Source organism: Miniopterus schreibersii, assembly GCF_964146895.1.
Source record: "Miniopterus schreibersii genome assembly, chromosome: 16".
NCBI lineage: Eukaryota > Metazoa > Chordata > Mammalia > Chiroptera > Miniopteridae > Miniopterus > Miniopterus schreibersii.
Genome location: NC_138116.1, coordinates 34317988 through 34335334, shown reverse-complemented (window position 1 = coordinate 34335334; position 17347 = coordinate 34317988). Strand labels below are relative to the sequence as shown.

At 52.5% G+C, this 17347-nt stretch overlaps 1 protein-coding gene across 1 annotated transcript in view; it reads left to right on the top strand.

Moving 5' to 3' along the window:
* The window catches only part of WSCD1 (WSC domain containing 1), a 39248-nt gene that overhangs the window by 9499 nt on the left and 12402 nt on the right, over positions 1-17347 (top strand). The window contains exons 2-5 of the mRNA XM_081161882.1: positions 629-1331; positions 6304-6418; positions 8266-8450; positions 12444-12565. Coding sequence (XP_081018008.1) covers positions 905-1331; positions 6304-6418; positions 8266-8450; positions 12444-12565 — 849 coding nt within the window. The 5' untranslated portion in view covers positions 629-904. The remainder of the gene's footprint in view (positions 1-628; positions 1332-6303; positions 6419-8265; positions 8451-12443; positions 12566-17347) is intronic.

Below are 17347 nucleotides of genomic sequence, written 5' to 3'. Positions count from 1 at the left end.
AGGAGCCCTTCCACCTTCTCTGCATCAGGTGCCACAGCCTCCACACCTGCCGTGTACTCAGGCCCTGGGCTGGGTGCCCCTGTATGTGCCATCTCACTGTAGGCCGGGCCACCTGTGTAGCTCAGGGCACAGGCTCCGAGTACAGACCGCTCCAAACCTTGGCTCCTCTGTTTACCAGCTGTGTGACTTTGGGAAAGTTTTTGCCTCCTTTTACCATCATTTCTTCCTCTGTAATGTGAGGATATTACGGCATCCACCTCGCTGGATTGGCGGGAGGATTAAATGAGATAATACATAAAGCATGTAGCTGAGTGCCTGACACTTAGTAAGGGCTCAGCACAGAGCTGCTGCTGCGCTCCCTCTTCCATGTCGCCGTCGGACTGGATCCTCACTGCTGCTCAGGGGACACTGTTATTCCCGTTTTGTAGGTGAGGAAGCTGAGACTCGGGAAGTTATGTAACTTGCCCGATGTCACACAGCTGGCCAGACTTGAGCCCAGGTCTCTATCCAGTGCTCCTGCAACACAGCCAGCCCCTTTGGTAAAAGGAGCCAGCAGTGAGGGGCTCCTGGCCATGGAGCAAAGGTGGACACTCCTATTGCATCTAAGTGCTTTTCTCTACTTTTACAGATTTCTGAGCCAAGAGCTGAGGGTCATAGAGCTCAGGGATGGCAACAGCTGTGACGCTTAGGCAGAAGCTGCAGCTGCAGGGCCCAGTGACTGGGGACAAGTGATGGTGCCATTCGCCCACCTGCTGGAGACGGGGCAGGAGGAACAGTGACCCCAGGAGAGCACAGGCTGGCTCCAGAATGCGGAGATGACGCCTCCGGAGGCCCAGGCCTCCCTCCCGCCCGGGTTCTAGGAGCCGTGCCCAGGCTCCAGCCAGGAGCCCTGCCGCCCAGGGGCATGGCCAAACCTTTCTTCCGACTCCAGAAGTTTCTCCGCCGAACACAGTTCCTGCTGTTCTTCCTCACGGCCGCCTACTTGATGACCGGCAGCCTGCTGCTGCTGCAGCGGGCCCGAGTGGCCCTGCCGCAGGGTCCCCGGGCGCCTGGCTCCCTGCAGGCCTTACCCGTGGCCGCCATGGCACTGGGCGTGGGCCTGCTGGACAGCAGAGCCCTGCAGGACCCCCGGGTCAGCCCGGAGCTGCTGCTTGGCGTGGACATGCTGCAGAGTCCCCTGGCCCGGCCCCGGCCGGGACCCCGCTGGCTCCGGAGCCGCAACTCGGAGCTGCGCCAGCTGCGGCGCCACTGGTTCCACCACTTCATGGGTGACCCCCAGGGGCTCCCTGCCCTGAGCCCCGAGGCCCCCAGGCCAGCTGCCAGCAGCCGAGGTAGGTGCTCAGCCCTGGTTCCTCTGGCGTATTTGGGAGCTGCTCTTAGGAGCCCTTTATCTGGTGCTTGAGGCAGCCTGAGGAGTAGGCACTGTAGGCCCGTGGCCTTCACAGGCTGTTCCTTCCCTCCCTCTCTACATGATATGGGAAGGGCCTGTGATGGAAGCCCTTTGGAGTTTTGCTCACTCACCAGCTGGACTTCCACATGGCTCAAGGACAGGATATGTGATTAGGTCACTTTGAGCTCAGGCTGTGGGTTCAGACAGTCCTCATCTTGAATCTTGGCTTAGCCACAGACTTGTTGGGTAACCCTGAACATGTCGTTTACCTTCTCCAGGTCCCTCTGAAATGGAGATAGAGATCCCCACCCCAGGGTTACTGTGAGGATTAAATGTGATAATGTAGCACAGTGGTTCTCAAAGTGTGGTCCCAGACCAGCAGCTTCAGCGTCACCAGGGAGCTTGTTCCAAGTGCAGATCCCCAGGTTCTCTGCACTTGCTGAACACTGAGCTCTGGGGCAGGGCCCGCAGGCCGTGCAGCCACACTGCCAGTGATTCTGATGTAACCTAAGCTGAAGGCTCCTGGGCTAGAGGACCTAGTATGTTATTTGGCATTCAGTAACTGGCAGCTATTATTATTTAATAAAAATAGCTAACTCATATGACATTTACTATGTTCCTGTAAATGTGCTATTTACTGGTACTACTATTATTATGTTCCAGTATTACAGGTGAAGAAACTGAGGCACAAGGAAGTTAAGTAAATTCCCAAGGTCATTCTCTTAGTTTGGTTTCCAAGAAGCAAACCCTGAAACCAGGATTCCAATGCACATGGTAGATTAAGGGTGTGATCCCAGAACACTGTTAAGGAGTGAGATGTGAGACAGGGAAGAGAAGACAGCCAATACAGGGTGTGTTATGGAGCAGGTGGGGACTCAGAACAAAGATAGAGCATGCGTCTCAGGGTACAGCGTGGAAGCAGCGAGGCCTGGGGGACACGGGGTGGGCACTGACTGGGCCAGGCACAGTCACACTGCTGAGATTCCAACATGGGGACAGCCTGGCTTCAGGTGGGGCTCTTTGCTCTGAGTTATGCAGACTCTTTGTAGGGCCCAGTAATGGAGCCTGCATGTGATGAGCACCCAGAAAGTGTTATGGCTGGTGTTGGATGGTGACAGCTCAGTCAGCATCTCAGCATACCTGTCACCACCCCACTTGGTCCTGTATGCTAAGTCACAGGAGAAATTGCTCTCTTAAATATAAAAAGTGTGGTTGGAGAATAGAGCTGGATATACAAAAAGAAGAGGCGAGAAGCTCATCTTAGAGCTTGGGCTATGGGCTCAGGTCTGGCGCCTGGGTCAGGGAGGGCCATGAGGGCCAGACCTAGGAATTTGGCTTTATTCCGAGGACAATGAGAAGGTTCCAGAGAAGAGAAAGGAGTCCAAACTTCCCTCATCTTAGGATGACCCTAGCAACTCAGTAAAATGTAGACTGGAGGACTGAGCATTGTTGTCTGTGTGGAAGGAAATTTCTTCTAAAATAATCTAAGCCAAAGTGCTCACTGTGGGGTTCCTCAGCAAGGCTTTCATGGGAGAAATAAGGGAGAAATTAGGAACTGATTCTGCAGCTCATTTTATGCAGATATGGTTTCTGTAAACTCTCCTCAACACACCCAGAAACTGGGCCCCTATGCAGGTTGCACTATTGCAACTCATTTAAACTAAAGTGTAAAGGACCGACATGGTCGACATTGATTTCTTGAGAGGAAACCATAAAAAGAGCACAGGTTTTGAAAACAGCTTAGTTCCTCTTTTGGTATGGCCAGTTTTGGGCTCTGTGACCTTGGGCAAATTAGCCACAACTCCTCTTTTTATTGCTCTCAAACTACACTTATTGAGGATTCATGCCTGGGTCTCCATATATGCTATTTACCATGTACTTCAGGGTCTCGATCTGGTGACAGAATGAGGTATGCACCCAAATAATTACCGTACAGCACGACTGGGGCATGATAGAGGTATGTGCAAAGGGCTTCGGGCTTATTAGACAGAAGTGGCTAGTTCTTTATAACCTGACCTCAGGGTGACTGGCCAGCAGAGGGGAGGGCTCAGGGTGACCTAGTGATAGCCCTGGGTGGATACCCTTTTAAGTCATCTTCAGTGACCTAAAAAAGTGATGGAAGGGGCTCCAGGGAAAGCTGAAGGACTGTTGTTAGGTCAACCGTTACACACAAGTATGGCCTTATCAGTTGTTAATATATTGGAATGGTGACTACCCTGAGCCCCTGGGGTGCCCTATACACCCTGGCTGCCCTCCCCAGTAACCTCCAAACCTCCCCACAACCCAGCAAGAGAAGGGATAATGCCTGGTACAACAGGAACCTCAGGATCCAGCTCTAGAGTTGAATGGTGGAGATTCTGAATGGCCAGTAACCCCCATAGGTTACTGAAGATTTTTAATATCCCCCAAGATTTCAGGAAGGATTTGTACTCTGGGTGAGGCGGTGGTATCACATGGCTGGAAATCTTCAGAGAAAGAGGGGAGAAGCAGGGCACTGGCCTGAAGACCCCCTGGGAGCCCCCTTTCCCTCTGGGGGCTCTGGGGCCCTGCACAGCTAGGCAGGCCTCATTGGTGGAGAGTAGCCCACAGCCCAGCCCTCGGGACAGCTGCCGGGGCTGCAGACAAAGAGGGAGTCTCTTTGAGGCGCGGGCAGCCTGCCATCCTCCTGAAAAGGGATCCTGCAAGCCGAGGAAGCTGCAGGAGGCTCCATCAATCACTGAGCATTTCATTATACCTTGGACAACATCCATAATGGAATAAAATGTCAGTAAGTTTACTAGGGGAAAAATAGTAACTTCTCCATAGCCAGTTTGTTTTTTATTGATAGTAATTTCCAAAGACATTCCAATATCTCCAAAGCCATCATTAATAGCCTCACGGCATGTCCATTTTGATGTGCAAATGAACAGATGTGGAGTCGCAGACAATAATGCATTGCCTCCATTTCAGCCGAAAGTAATAAATCCGCCTCAGAATGTGTCCCAGCGTATCCCTCGGAAGTCCTTTTCTTTCTGCACATTCCTGCCTCTGTCAGGGAGTTAGAAAAGCCATTGGTTATTTTTCCAGAAGAAAGGGCTCACCTCCTCCTCCCAGGCAGCGAGGTGGGCCATCTGCATCTCAGGCCCTGCTACAAGCTGAGCTGGGCCAGCCAGGCCAGGGCTGCCCCCCAGGCTGGGCAGCTGCTGACTGGTTAGCCACTCCTTGTTTTCCAAAGAAGCTGAGGCTGACTGCTGGAAACCATTTCTTTCTCTCTTTTATGAATGTGCTAATTATTCAGCTGATATTTGCTGATGCATCATCACCCAGGTCCCAGGTCAGAGAGTAGGATCAGAGTAATAGCTGTTATTCATTCAAGTGTCTGTTAATGGCAAAGCCTTGATCTGTGTAGTTGTCACCTGTTATCTCACTTAATTTCTAACAGCCTGGTATGTGCGTGGTGCTATCACCATCTTGATTATGAAGAATTTGAGTTTCAGGGAAGTGATTTTTAAATGTTTGTTATTAATGATATACTAACAGTAAAAACAATCATGACTGAGCTCCTACTACATGCCACACCTTGCATTAGACACTTCCTGTGTGCTGTGGAATTCTCACCAGCACCCTGTGGATTCCATGGGAGCATAGCCCCATTTCACAGATGGGAAAGCTGAGGCTTAGTGAGGGGAAACTGCACATGCAGGGTCACACAGCCGGATAAGGGTCGAGCCTGGATTTGAACCTAAGTCAGCCCACTCCCAAAAACTGTTCCCTAGTCCCCCAGAAACATGTTCCTGCCATTCTCAGCCCCCAGGGCCTTGAGCCTGGGCACCTTTACAGCCTTTGGGTTAATTTCTCACCAAAAGTGATAAATGTTTAACACCCCAGAGCTTGTGTTTTGGATGTTTAATTGAAAGCTGTAATAGAATTTCTTCTTCACTGAGCAACACATGAGAAATTTCTGAAATATTCGTTTTCTTGTACTAAGCAGGCAGGCTAAGGAGAGCAGTTTATTCTCGCTGACCTGGGTGAAGTCTTCCTGCACTGGTCCATTCTGGTCTCAGTAGTCCTGAGACTTTACATAAAGAGAGAGAGAAGCTTCCAGGGCCTGGGAGTCTGGGAGTCCTGAGTGGAGGGGTGTAGCATGTGCCTCTAGACAAACGCTGGGTGTGGCCACCTGCTGGCTGATGGAATCCCAAGACTTTCACTGCCTGGAAGGGGCGAGATGCTTCCCTCTCAGGGTGACAGGGCAGGGCTGGCTCAGCGCTGCCAGTGCTTTGTGGAGTCAGGCCCTCCCCCCAGGGGTGTGCCAGAGATGCCCGGACTGGCGACGGCCCAGCAGTCCCTTGGTCCTGTTAAGTGCCCCCCAGGACAGCTCTCTTACGTGTTAACAGACTGCTCACACGCCTCCAGCGATGGGGCTTGCTCTCTCCTGGGACGGCAGATTTTTTTTTCTTGAAATAGCTCTATCTGTTTGCAAGATCTTGTTTCTATAATCTAAAATCAGTTTCCACAATTAATCTCCTTCCTCTGGATTACAAGGTGACGGAACCTGGCCATTGGTACATTGTGGAGATAGGAAGGCCTCTCCAAGCCTAGGAAGGGTAGGGATGGGGAGGAGGGTCCAGGGGAGGTACTTGACTTGCTGAGCTGCGGTGGAAGAAGGTGGTATTCAGGCTGACACCAGGTTCCTGGCAGGGTGTCTAGGGGGACAGTGGGCCATTAACTAAGAAAAGGGGCAGAAGGGAACAGGGTTGAAGTATCCAGAAGCACTGCAGGGGTCGTCAGACCACAGCCTCACGCCCTGCCTTCTCTGAGGGGTACCCTTGGACAGGGAGGGCTGGGACTGCCTTGGCATTTGCTCAGAGTGGGCCATGGGTCGGACCCCCTCCCCCCCCAGGGCCTGAGTCTCCGCTGTGCTTCTCCGCCTGCAGGCACCTACGTTGGATGCTTCAGTGACGATGGCCAGGAGCGGACCCTGAAGGGCACCGTGTTTTTCGACTTGAGAAAGATGACCGTCTCCCACTGCCAGGACGCCTGCGCCGAGCGGTAGGTGTGGGGCCCCGACCCCCGCGGCCACCGGAGTAAGGTCAGGAGACATTCCCCGGAAGGCGGGGAGACTTTGGCTGCCACTTGGCTGTCAGCGTGTAACTAATTAGAGCGTGATTGATCGGGTCCCAGTTGTCCAGAAGAAACAAAGCTTATTGATGAGGTGGCAGGGGCTATGGAAGGGGCCCTGGGCTCGGTGTCGGGAGACCAGGTTCTGGTTCAGCCGAGCCAGGGACTCACTGTGTGACTTGGCTCTGAGTCCTTCTTTCCTGGGCCTCGGTTTACTCGTACATTTAAAATAGAATAAAGTGCCCGGCTGGGCACAGCTCAGCGGTTGAGCACTGACCTAGGATCCAGGGGATCAGGGTTCGATTCCCGGTCAGGGCACATGCCCGGGTTGTGGGCTCGATCCCCAGTCGGGGGCATGCAGGAGGCAGCCGATCAAGGACTCTCTCATCATGGATGTTTCTGTCTCTCTCTCTCCCTCTCCCTTCCTCTCTCTGGAATCATAAAGATATGTTTAAAAAAATAATAAAATAGAATAAAGAACTTTAACCCAGATTTCTCTGAGGTCCTTTCTAGCTCTGTAGGAAAAGTGATTGTATTTCAAACAAGATTTGCTCTTTCTGCTACTGCCAGCTCACCCAGTAGTTACCAGGCACTAGTCAAATGCCAGGGAGTGGCCCCTACCATCACTCTGTGTGTGTGTGTGTGTCTGTGTGAGAGTGTGTGAGTGCGCGCGCTTGTGCGTGCTCACACACAGCAAACTGTTAAAACAGAATTGGCAGATAGTACCCGTCATTTATTTCAGTCCCATTAGATTCTTTCGTATTTGTTGTGTCATAAGTCCTCACCACCTTCTGAGAGATAACAACTAATCGTGCCCATTTTATAGGTGGAGAAACTAAGGCCAGAGAAGGAAAGGACAGGTCCCCTGTTGAGTGTGCTCTGCAGTCTAGATGAAACTAGAACTGAGGCTCACACAATCCCGTTTTAATTCTCCTAACAGTTAAGGAAACAGAGGCTCAGACGTAGTAAGGGACATTCAGGGTCACACAGCCAGCAAGGGGCCAAACAAGGGTAAGGAGCTGGTGCTTGGGTTTTCAGTTTGGGTTTTTATACCTAGATCCACTGAGGAGGGAGCTTGAAAATGTTGGCCTCTTTTCATAGTTAACATCCTGTGTGGTATGATATCGGTTCCATTTGCTATCTTTCTTTCCCTACTGCCTTATGGATGGGTAGAGGCGGGTAAGAGCGGTCTTTGGGGCAGAGAGGCCTGCAATGGGGCCCATGTGCAAAATGTGGAGGGCAATTTGGACCAGTGGTGAGCTGGAGCCAGCTCATGGCTCACGAGAGCAAACAGTTAAATTTTTAGAAATGTTATAAGCCCATTACTAAACCATCACTAGCTTGAAATCATCTACAGAAATTGGCAAGTGCCACCCAGTTGGGCTCCTTCCCTCCCATCCTGAGAACCAGTTAGCAGCACACCTCCGCTACAGATCCATCGTAACCTGTTACCATGGCTAGAACCTTGGGGGACAAACTCAGGGCTGACGAGAGGAACCAGTAGGGCTTGCTCAATTAGCTTATCACAGAGGAAAGACTGTTCCCTAAACCTAGGCAGATGACTCCTCAGTCTGGCTGAGACTGAACCCTGAGGCCAGCCACACGCTGATGGCCATGCCCCTGACTGCTCACCCGGACCTAACCTCAGCTTCAAGTCCAGCGCTCCCCCTGGGCCCAGACCCAGCTGTCATTCCTTGATCCAGGCCTCAGTGCTGCTAGGACCGCAGGTCTAGCTCTGGGCCAAGGTCAGCTTACCCCAGGCCCCACTCTCCCTGCAGGTCCTATGTCTACGCCGGCTTGGAGGCCGGGACAGAGTGCTACTGCGGGAACCGGCTCCCAGCGATGAGCGTCGGGCCGGAGGAGTGTAAACAGGAGTGCAAGGGGGAGAAGGGCTCCCTGTGCGGGGGCGTCGGCCGGCTCTCTGTGTACCGAGTGGAGGAGCTGCAGCCGAGCTCCAGGAAGCGTGAGTGTGCCAGGCCTTCTAAGCTCTGTCTTCTGCTCTCCAACTGCCCCCCAGCCTGTAGCCCCTAGTCCAAATTGCTTGGAACAGAAATCCTGCCCTCCCTTTCCTGTCACCTTCCCTGGAGAGGCTCGTCGCTTTTGGGGAGTGGGCTTAAAGTGTGCCAAAGGTTGCTTGAGTTCATAACTGAGGCACATCTTTCTTTGTTCCCTGAAGGAGAGAGAAACTGATCAGGAGGCCTGGGGCCTAGGCCCAGGCATGTCTCAAACATTCTGTGCGGCCTCGGGCAGCTCGCTTTCCCTCTCTGAGTTCCAGTCCATTTTGTAAAGTGCAGAGGTCGACCTAGATTTCTAGCAGTGGGGTGGACCCGATAATCTGAAAGTTTCCTAGCTATAAATCGCCTAGAAATGGTGGATAGAATGGAACAAACACTATTTTACATGCAGAACCAAACTAGCAAGATAGCGAGGAAATCCTTTGCTCCAGAAATGCAGAGGGGACTCAGAATCACCGTGGCCATGAGAGTCAGAGACCAGGCTGCAAAGATCTGGGCTCTGCAGAGGGAAGTTACTGGTCTTGGTGGCCACAGGCGGAGGCTTTAGTGTCCACATAGGACAGAGAAGGAGGCTTTGATCTGGTCAGGATAGGGAATTAGATGGAAACCTCTGCATAAAGTGTGATTCAATTTCACTGAAGTATAAATCAATAAAATTTAAGTTTTAAAAAAAATCACCTACTAGTTCGGGGAAATAGAAAGAAAACTTGTTGTTTTGGCCTGAGCTTCAGGTGAAAATGGAATCTTCCTAAGAATTTATAATTGCGGATGTGCATTTGTACTAGTTTGAGGCTCAGATTTATATGATCTGCGTGATCCTGAAAGCTCCAACATAAAAATTGGCTCTGGACCACCTGGAGGTGCTGGCAGAGGCTAAGGCAACACCTCTCAAGAGCTGTGCCACCAACCCAGGTGTAAAGAGTTCCCATAGATAAGCTCTCACTTAAGCTTAAAATTTAAGCACAGAACTCAGGAGGAAATAATCAGTCATGAGGGAAAAGCAGCAGCAAGACTGAACCCCCAAGAATTTCAAAGGAAAGTGCTTTCAAATAGAGATGACAACTGAGGGGGCCCAGCTAGATGTGTCTGAAGCTCATATTTGTCCTGATTGCAAGATCATGAGCCCCAGATCCACTTAATCTAATTATAAAAGTCTCCTTTGTAAAATAAAGATGGTTGAGCAAATTTGCATGTCCAGGGACTCTCCTTCTCATAATTGGGAGGGGCTGGGCTGGAAAGAAGTCAGAGCACAGGAGACACCCCCTCCACTGACCAGGGTGAGACTGGATGATAGAGGCACAGCCCAGCATCCACACACACTGACTCCTGAACACAAGCACCTCTGGCTGTGCACCTAGTAATGGCTCCAGGACAGCTGATGAATTAGCTCAAGAATGGGCAGAGCTGAGGGAAAGAGGGCTTAGGTCAGAAGCTAGGACTATAGAGGGGAGTCTGGGAGAGCTCTCCTAGCAATGAATGATTGCCACGCAGTGCAGAAGCCTGGCTGTGGAAACCACGGTGACTGTGTATGGGGTCAGAGTGATGGGGAGAGTGGCTTAGTGCTCAGCCAACTGAAACTGCTTGAGTGCTTACAGTCAGATAGAATATATCTGGGCACAAGGGCTCCAGATGGGGGAACAGGGACAGGGTTGTAGCCCTGGCAACACATTCTTTATGAGACCATTAACTCAACAGATAATGATTGACACCTACTCTGTGCCAGGCCCTGTCCTGGCACAGAGGTTGTCGTGGTGCATGGATCTATCAAGTTCTGCTCTGTCATCTGGGCATCCAAATGGGCTTCCTGAGGACCAAAATGTTCCAGACTGGCTTCTCAGATCTTTGATTTCCCTGGGTTCCAACAACATTAGCCCTCCTGACTCTTCTCCTCTGCCCACCAGCAGGTCTATATGTGGGCTCTGGGCTGCCCTGCCAACTCCTCCTGCCTGCTCAGCCACTAGCTCTTAGAGATCATAGTTTTGCTTCAGGCTGCCCATTGGCCAAGGGTGAGATGGCCCAGTTATTCAGGCCAGCCTCAGATCTTGAGTTGGATAGACTTGATGTCATGGTTAATGTTGGAAACAGTGTAATAACTGCCCCTCTGGGCAGGCTGTGGAGCACATGCGGTTGACCTTTGCCTGCCTGCTCCCTTCTCAAGGGGATGAGCTAACAGGATCTCTGTCAAGAGGTGACCAGGTGACCATCTAGGTTAAATTTCAGCTTCTCACTAACGGGGAGCACTTACAAGGAGTAAGAGCCACGAATGTACTCCTGGGGTGGGATCAGAGGTAGGAACAGAGCAGTTCATCAATGCCTTCATTTTGGAGGTGTCCTTCTGCCCTCAGTGGCCCTGGGCTGTCACCTGGGAAGTGAGGAAGGAGGGTATGGATAGACTGAACTAGATGACAGCCTTTTCCCTGATAGTCACTCGGTGACCCCCAGAGGCAGCCAATGCAGCCGTCCCCAGCAGCTCTGAAATTGCAGTGTATGCCATGCCCCCACATGCCCTGTTGTGTTCAGTTCATTCATCCACTCGACCCATATTGGGCACATGCTATGTGTCAGAGCCAGGGTTTGGGGAGTACAAGGACAACCCAGATGCAGCCTCCCCAGGGGCCCTGTTTTGTACCTCCCTGTGGCCTGGGACTGGCTGGGATGCCCATAACCCTACTCCCCCTGTGCCCCGCCTGTGCTGCTCACCCTCCCTGTCACATGCCCCGGAGCCTGTCTCCCCGGTGTCTGTCCCACCCCAGAGCAGTTGGCTGAGGACCACAGCCCAGAACATCTAGCTATTCTTTTGGGGCTCAATCATGCCACAGGACAGGAAGAAATTCTGTGAGCTCAGCACAAGCCATAAGCCAAGGCTCTTACACCAAAGGCCAGGGCAGCCACATCAGGTCATCAGGATGCTCAGCCTGGACTATTTTCCTTCAGTTGTGCCCAAGTAGGTTGGTGTTCTGGTGTCCAGACCACTGGAGATACGGTTGATCAGATGGGCTTCCAGACCCGGGGTTTGATCCTGCTTTGCAGCTCTGCACGGAGAGCCCTCCGCCGTGGTACTGGCTGGTGAGAGAGTTCCTGCTGCTGGTCCAGAGCCAGGGCAGACAGGGAGCAGGGAGAGAGGTTGTGCCCCAGGAGATCTGGGATGAGAACCGGGATGCCATCTAGAAAGTGCTGTGGCAGACAGGGAGCAGGGAGAGGTGCTGAGCCCCAGGAGATCTGGGATGAGAATTGGGGTGCCACCTAGAGACACTCTGATGAGCCTGGAAGAAATATGAGCATTTGGTGCTGGAACATTTCAGGTTTGTTCAGCACCTAGGAAACCAACTAGGGAGCTGCAATTTTCCACCAGAAGGTCTGGAGAACATTGTGGCCAGAGGCGTCCTTTGGAACACAGACTTAAGGGGTATTCCTGGAATTTGGTGGGAGTTCAGGATCGGGGAGGGAGCATAGCAGTGGTGTGACTCAGTGGCGCAGTGAGAGGGAAGGCGCAGGATTTCAGATTTCCAGACCTGTTCTCTCCACACATTCACAGGGGAGTCATGGACTTTTCCAGAACATCGTCCTCCCAGGTCCCCTAGTGCAGAATCTGGCATATAACGGATGCACAATCAGATTTGTGGAAGGAAGGGAGGGAGGGAGGAAAAGTGAATGGGCACCGTCCCCCGAGAGCTGGCTGGAATAGTGAGACCTGAAGTCAACAGTTTCAGAAAAGTGATCCCTTGTCAGTGACCCTGGGTGACCAAGGTTCTGTGCCTGGTTTCTCTCAGGAGCTTGGCTTGACCACACCCCACACAGGCAGGTTCTCCTTCTCTGATGTGAAATCGGCCCTCCTGAGGACGGTTACACCTGTTTCAGGATCTCAGCCACCAGTTTCCCTAGTGACAGGCACCGGCAACCATGAGCACCATTTCTCACTGGAATCCTATTTTTTCCCCCAGGGAGGACGGTCACTTACCGCGGGTGCTTCAGACTGCCGGAGAACGTCACACATGCCTTCCCCGACTCCCTGATACAGGCCAATGTGACAGTGGAGACGTGTTCGGGGTTTTGTTCCAAGAAGGTAAGACCAATTATAATTCCATCACATCCAGCATGTGTGGTGGTCTCGGAGAGGGGGCGGGTGCGGCGCTGGGCTGCAGACGTCCGCCTGCTCTCGGAGCAGCAGGCCATGCAGCAGACGTCCCTGAGGGTGCCCTCAGAGAGCCTGTTGCTAAGTCCAGCGATTCCATGCTGGGTGGGGAATTGTCAGCAAAGGTTATAAAAGCTGAAAGGATCATGCCTTTCCCGACATGAGCTCTTGGCACAAGTGTGAGATGTTATATTGACTTGGTTTGGAAGCAAGAAGATGCTGGCTCAGGACTTGGGGAGAGCTGACGGATGTTCTGTTATGTGTGCTGACAGTGTTGGCCATGAACCTGACTTCAGGGGCACCTTTGGCTCAGCCTGGGCTGAGGAGTGGAGTGTGACTCTGCAGGGGCTGGACTAGGCACCAAAGGCCATTGTCCCTGCATCGAGTGTTAGCTCTGGGGTGGGAAAGTTGGCCAAGGCCAGATAGGACTTGCAAAAGGCAGGACCGGGGGATTGGGAAGCAAGGCTGGTACATCAGCAGGCTGTCCAAAGAACATTGACATCCGGGGCTGGAGTCCAGCAGTCTCCAGATTGGTCTGGACACTGCAGTCCTAAGAATGGCCCTCAGTGGCAGCAAGCTGGGGTTTGGACTGCTCCTGCGTGCGGGGATTCAGTAGCCTTCATGGGGCCATGATACCTGGCAGTGTAACAGAATGGGACTAGGAGCGCGGAGAGCCTTGGCGATGATGATGATGAGATGATGATGATGATGGTGATGGTGGTGATGATAGTTATCAACAGTAGCTAACATGTATTGATCATTTATTTCATGCCAGGTACTGTTCCAAACCTAAACGTGTTAATCCATTTAATCCTTCGTAGCAACCGTATAGGAGAGTTTCTATGATTATCAGCGTTTTGTAGGCGAGGAAACTGAGGAAGGGAGAGGTCACACAGCCAGGAACAGGGAAGCCAGGATTTGAACTCAGTGGAGCTCCATGGCCTGCTGGTGGTTTGAAGGTCCAGGAAGTGGGCCTCAGTGAGGGCAGATGAGGTTGGAAGGGAAGGAGCCTGCCCCCCACTGCGGCCCCCACCCTCCCTGGCAGCCACCCTCCCTGTGCTGTGTTCTCAGCCCTCCTGAGATGCTTCCCTGGGAGGAGGGTGGAGACAGCCTTTCATGTGCGCCTTCCTCTTGCGCACGCACAGCCTTTGAAGTGGCTCTCTTGCATGTCCAGCACTTCCCAAGCCTCCGCTGAGGATGTCTTGGGCGTCGGGGAATCACGAGACACATGCAGCGAGCCAAGAACAGTTTGTTGATTTGCAAACATCTGGCCTGGGGATCTCAACTTCCTCTCTCCCAGTCGTGGGAGCGGAGCCCTGAGGAGAGGCAGCAGGGACACCTGCTTGTGTACGCAAGGAAACAGTCCGCTTTCCAGGGCCACCTTCGCACCTGCAGTTCAGAGCAGGAACCTGGGGAGCCCCCACTGGAATCAGGAGCTCAGCGGGGCCAGCCCAGGCTGAAGGGAGCCTCCTCGGGTCACCCGCGTGGGCGGTGTCCTGCTGTGTGCCGGGCCCATGCTGAGACCTTCCCACCAGGGATCTGCTTTAATTCTCCCAGAGCTCCTTGAGGGGAGCTACTCCAATCCCTGCTCGTAAGAGCCAGTGCAGGTTGGCACAGGTTGGAACGACTGGCTTTACCGCCCATACTTGCCACCACTCCCCTGCGCTTTTATGCTGCTCCCTTTGTGTGACATTGAAGGAGGGGGACCCAGGAGGGTGAGTGCAGAAGGGAGGCAATAGGAGAGAAGGGACATGACAGGAGACAGCATCACCGCCTTGTGTCCTCAGTATTTTAAATTATTTTTAATAGGTGATATGCTCACACGGAACACAATAAAAAGACACAAAAGCGCTCAGACGGGAGAGTCTTCCTCTCACCCCATGTCTCACCCACCCAGTGTCTGTCCTTCCTTAGAGGTAGCCTGTGGTGTGACTTCCGTCGCCCACTGTCAGAGAGTCTATGACTATTCAAGCAGTTGTCCCTTTCAAAGATGTTATTCCTCTACAGACCCACAGGTGGTAATGAGCTACTCACTCCACCCAGTGCTGGACTCTTGTTTTCCTTGACAATCTTGTCTTAGCGATGGCTCTGTATTGGTCAGGAGAGCACTTTCCCAATCTTTTATTCCATTACATGATGTGCTATAATTTACTTAACCAATCCCCTGCTGTTACACACTTAGCTTGTTTCCAGTCTTTTGCTTTTACAAATAAGGCTGCAACGACTCTCTTGTGAGTGGGTTCTTTCGTTTCATTGGATCTGAGACAGAATTCCAAGGAGATGCTGGGTCACAGGCTTTGTGGCCTTGTCATGTTGGCAGACTTTGCCATGTCACCCTCGGCTGAGGTTATATTAATTTTACACCCCACCAGGGATGTTTGAGAGGGAAACGAGGCACCCTGTGACTCTGCTTTTAGGGACAGCGACTTCAAAGCAGCCTCCTAAGTAGACATCCCAGTATTCTGGGGGCGCCTCCTCTGGAGCAGCCCACGAGGGCCCAGAGATTTCTGCCCTGTGATTACAGACATACACCTTGATGGTTTAAAACTCTTCAACTTCAGTTTTCAGCCTTTCTTTGTTTTTGCTGGCACAGATCGGCTTTGCTGCAGTTTTGCCTTGGAGCTTATGCCAGGGGTACCTGTAGGCTCTGGATCTCTTCTGCCGTTTCTCACTTTAGCACCTTGTACATCTCCCCTCATGACATGTTTCAGGGACAAGTCACATACTCAGCTCTGGCTCATGTTGGTAGGAATTGTCCAGGTCAGAGCAGAGAGGAGAGGGCTCTGGGTTCTTCAAGTGGCCTTTGCCAGTTTATTTTCGGGGCCTCCCTGTATTGTCGGATGGGGCGGGAGTATGGCTGTTTCCTCCAGGCCATTGTTTAGATGCCCAGAAGTTTGCAGCTGTGAGGAACAGTCATCATTTTCAGCTTTAATGTTGAAAGGAGGTCTTGGCAGGACACGTTTAGGGAGATGTGGCCAAACACTTATGCTGACACTTACTGTAGAGGGTTGTGGGGAGCAGCAGAGCTCAGAGGTGGGGGAGACCCAGCCCCCATGCATGAGGTGGAGCTCACCCCTGGGGAGGGGCTGATGCAGGACCCGGCAGAGTGAGGTCAGTGCCTTATGCAGGTGGATGTGGGCAGTGTCAACAGGTGGGTGAGGGGTGTGAGGGGTGCATTGTAAGACTAGGCAGCTATTTAGCAGGAGGGGGTTGGTGGAAAGCAGCCCAGCTTGCTGGAGTGGAGGGCTACACTGTGTGGTGTGAAAGGTGGGTGGAGACGAATGACAACTGGCCTTGGATGCCAGCCTCAAAGTCCAGATGTTTTTCGGTGGGTAAGAGGGAGCTACTGGTGTGTAGCAGGGAGAGGTGGTATGCCCAGCATGGCACTTCACAGCTGTGGGTAGGGTGCTCTGGAGGGGGGTGGAGGTGTTCTCTGTGGATCCCTTTGGGCAGCAGCTCTCCTCAGGACCACCTTCGGAGATGCCTTGGCAAAGCTGTGGTAGACGTTGGCCTGTGGCCTGGCTCTGGAGTTAGGGACTCCATGTGGGGCAAGGATGAGGTCCCACATGTTACTCATCCAAGGAAAACTACCATCTACCCAACAGAGTGAGCCTTTGCTTCCCAAGCTGTCTATCCCTTCTCGTTTCACCCTGTGGATGTTGGTGTAACTGGGACTCAGCCTTCTGGAGCCCCCTTGCCCTGCCCCCGGCAGCTCTCAGCTCTGCAGTTTCCTGGCCAGGGTTTTGCAGGGACTCTGACTTCACTGTAAAGCCGGGTGTCTCAGCCTTGCAACTGTTGGCATTCCAGGTCGTCACCTTTGTTTTAGGATCTGTCACTGCACTGCAGGATATTTAGCAGCATTCCCAGCCACTACCCATAACATACCAACAGCACCTCCCCCCTCAGTTGTGACAACCCAGACTGTCTCCAAACAAGGCCACATGTCCCCTGCAGAACAAAATTGTCTCCTCACGCCCCATCGAGAGCCACTGCCCTAGAGGGCCAGCTTGAATGTGTGGGCTCAGCAATGCCCAGGCATGGCCCGCATTCTCTGTGCGTCTGAATCCTGGTGAGCAGTTGTCTTTTCCAACTATTTGGTGAAGGTGAGGAAACCAATTTCTCTGGTGTTGAGGTCTGGCGGGCGTGAGATCGGTTGGAAGTTCAGCTGACCCAGCCTGCAGTGACCAGCGACGTTTCAGGAATGGTTTCCTCTCTCCTGTCCTGGTTGCTGAGGGGAGGGTGAGAGGTGAACTCAGGGATATCTGGCTTTACTTTACTGTCTGAAGTGCCAAGCACCTGCTCTCCAGAAAGGCCAGGAGCACCGAGGCTGCAGGGCTGACCCAGTGGCAGCTTCATCTCATCCTAATTTGGCTGAAAGACAAGCTCAGATGTTCTATGATGCGGGAATGGTTACATTAAAGCCACAGCCATAGAGTGGACTATAATGCAGCCACTGAAAATGCTTTCAAGGACTTTTATGATGGAAAATGCACACAGCAGAATGTTAAATGGGACAGAGCTAAATCTGGGGGAGGGGCCTAGGGGCTTAATCAGGGCTGGCTGGGCTGTGGGACCAGCAGCAGATGTGAGAGGTGGGGCTTGGGAACAGGAAAAGAGGGGAGCCCTCCTTGCAGCGCCCCAATTTTGAGCACCATCTGGGGTTTATTTGTAGCCCCAGATAAAAATCCCTATTGTTTTTTGTGTGTTAGTTAA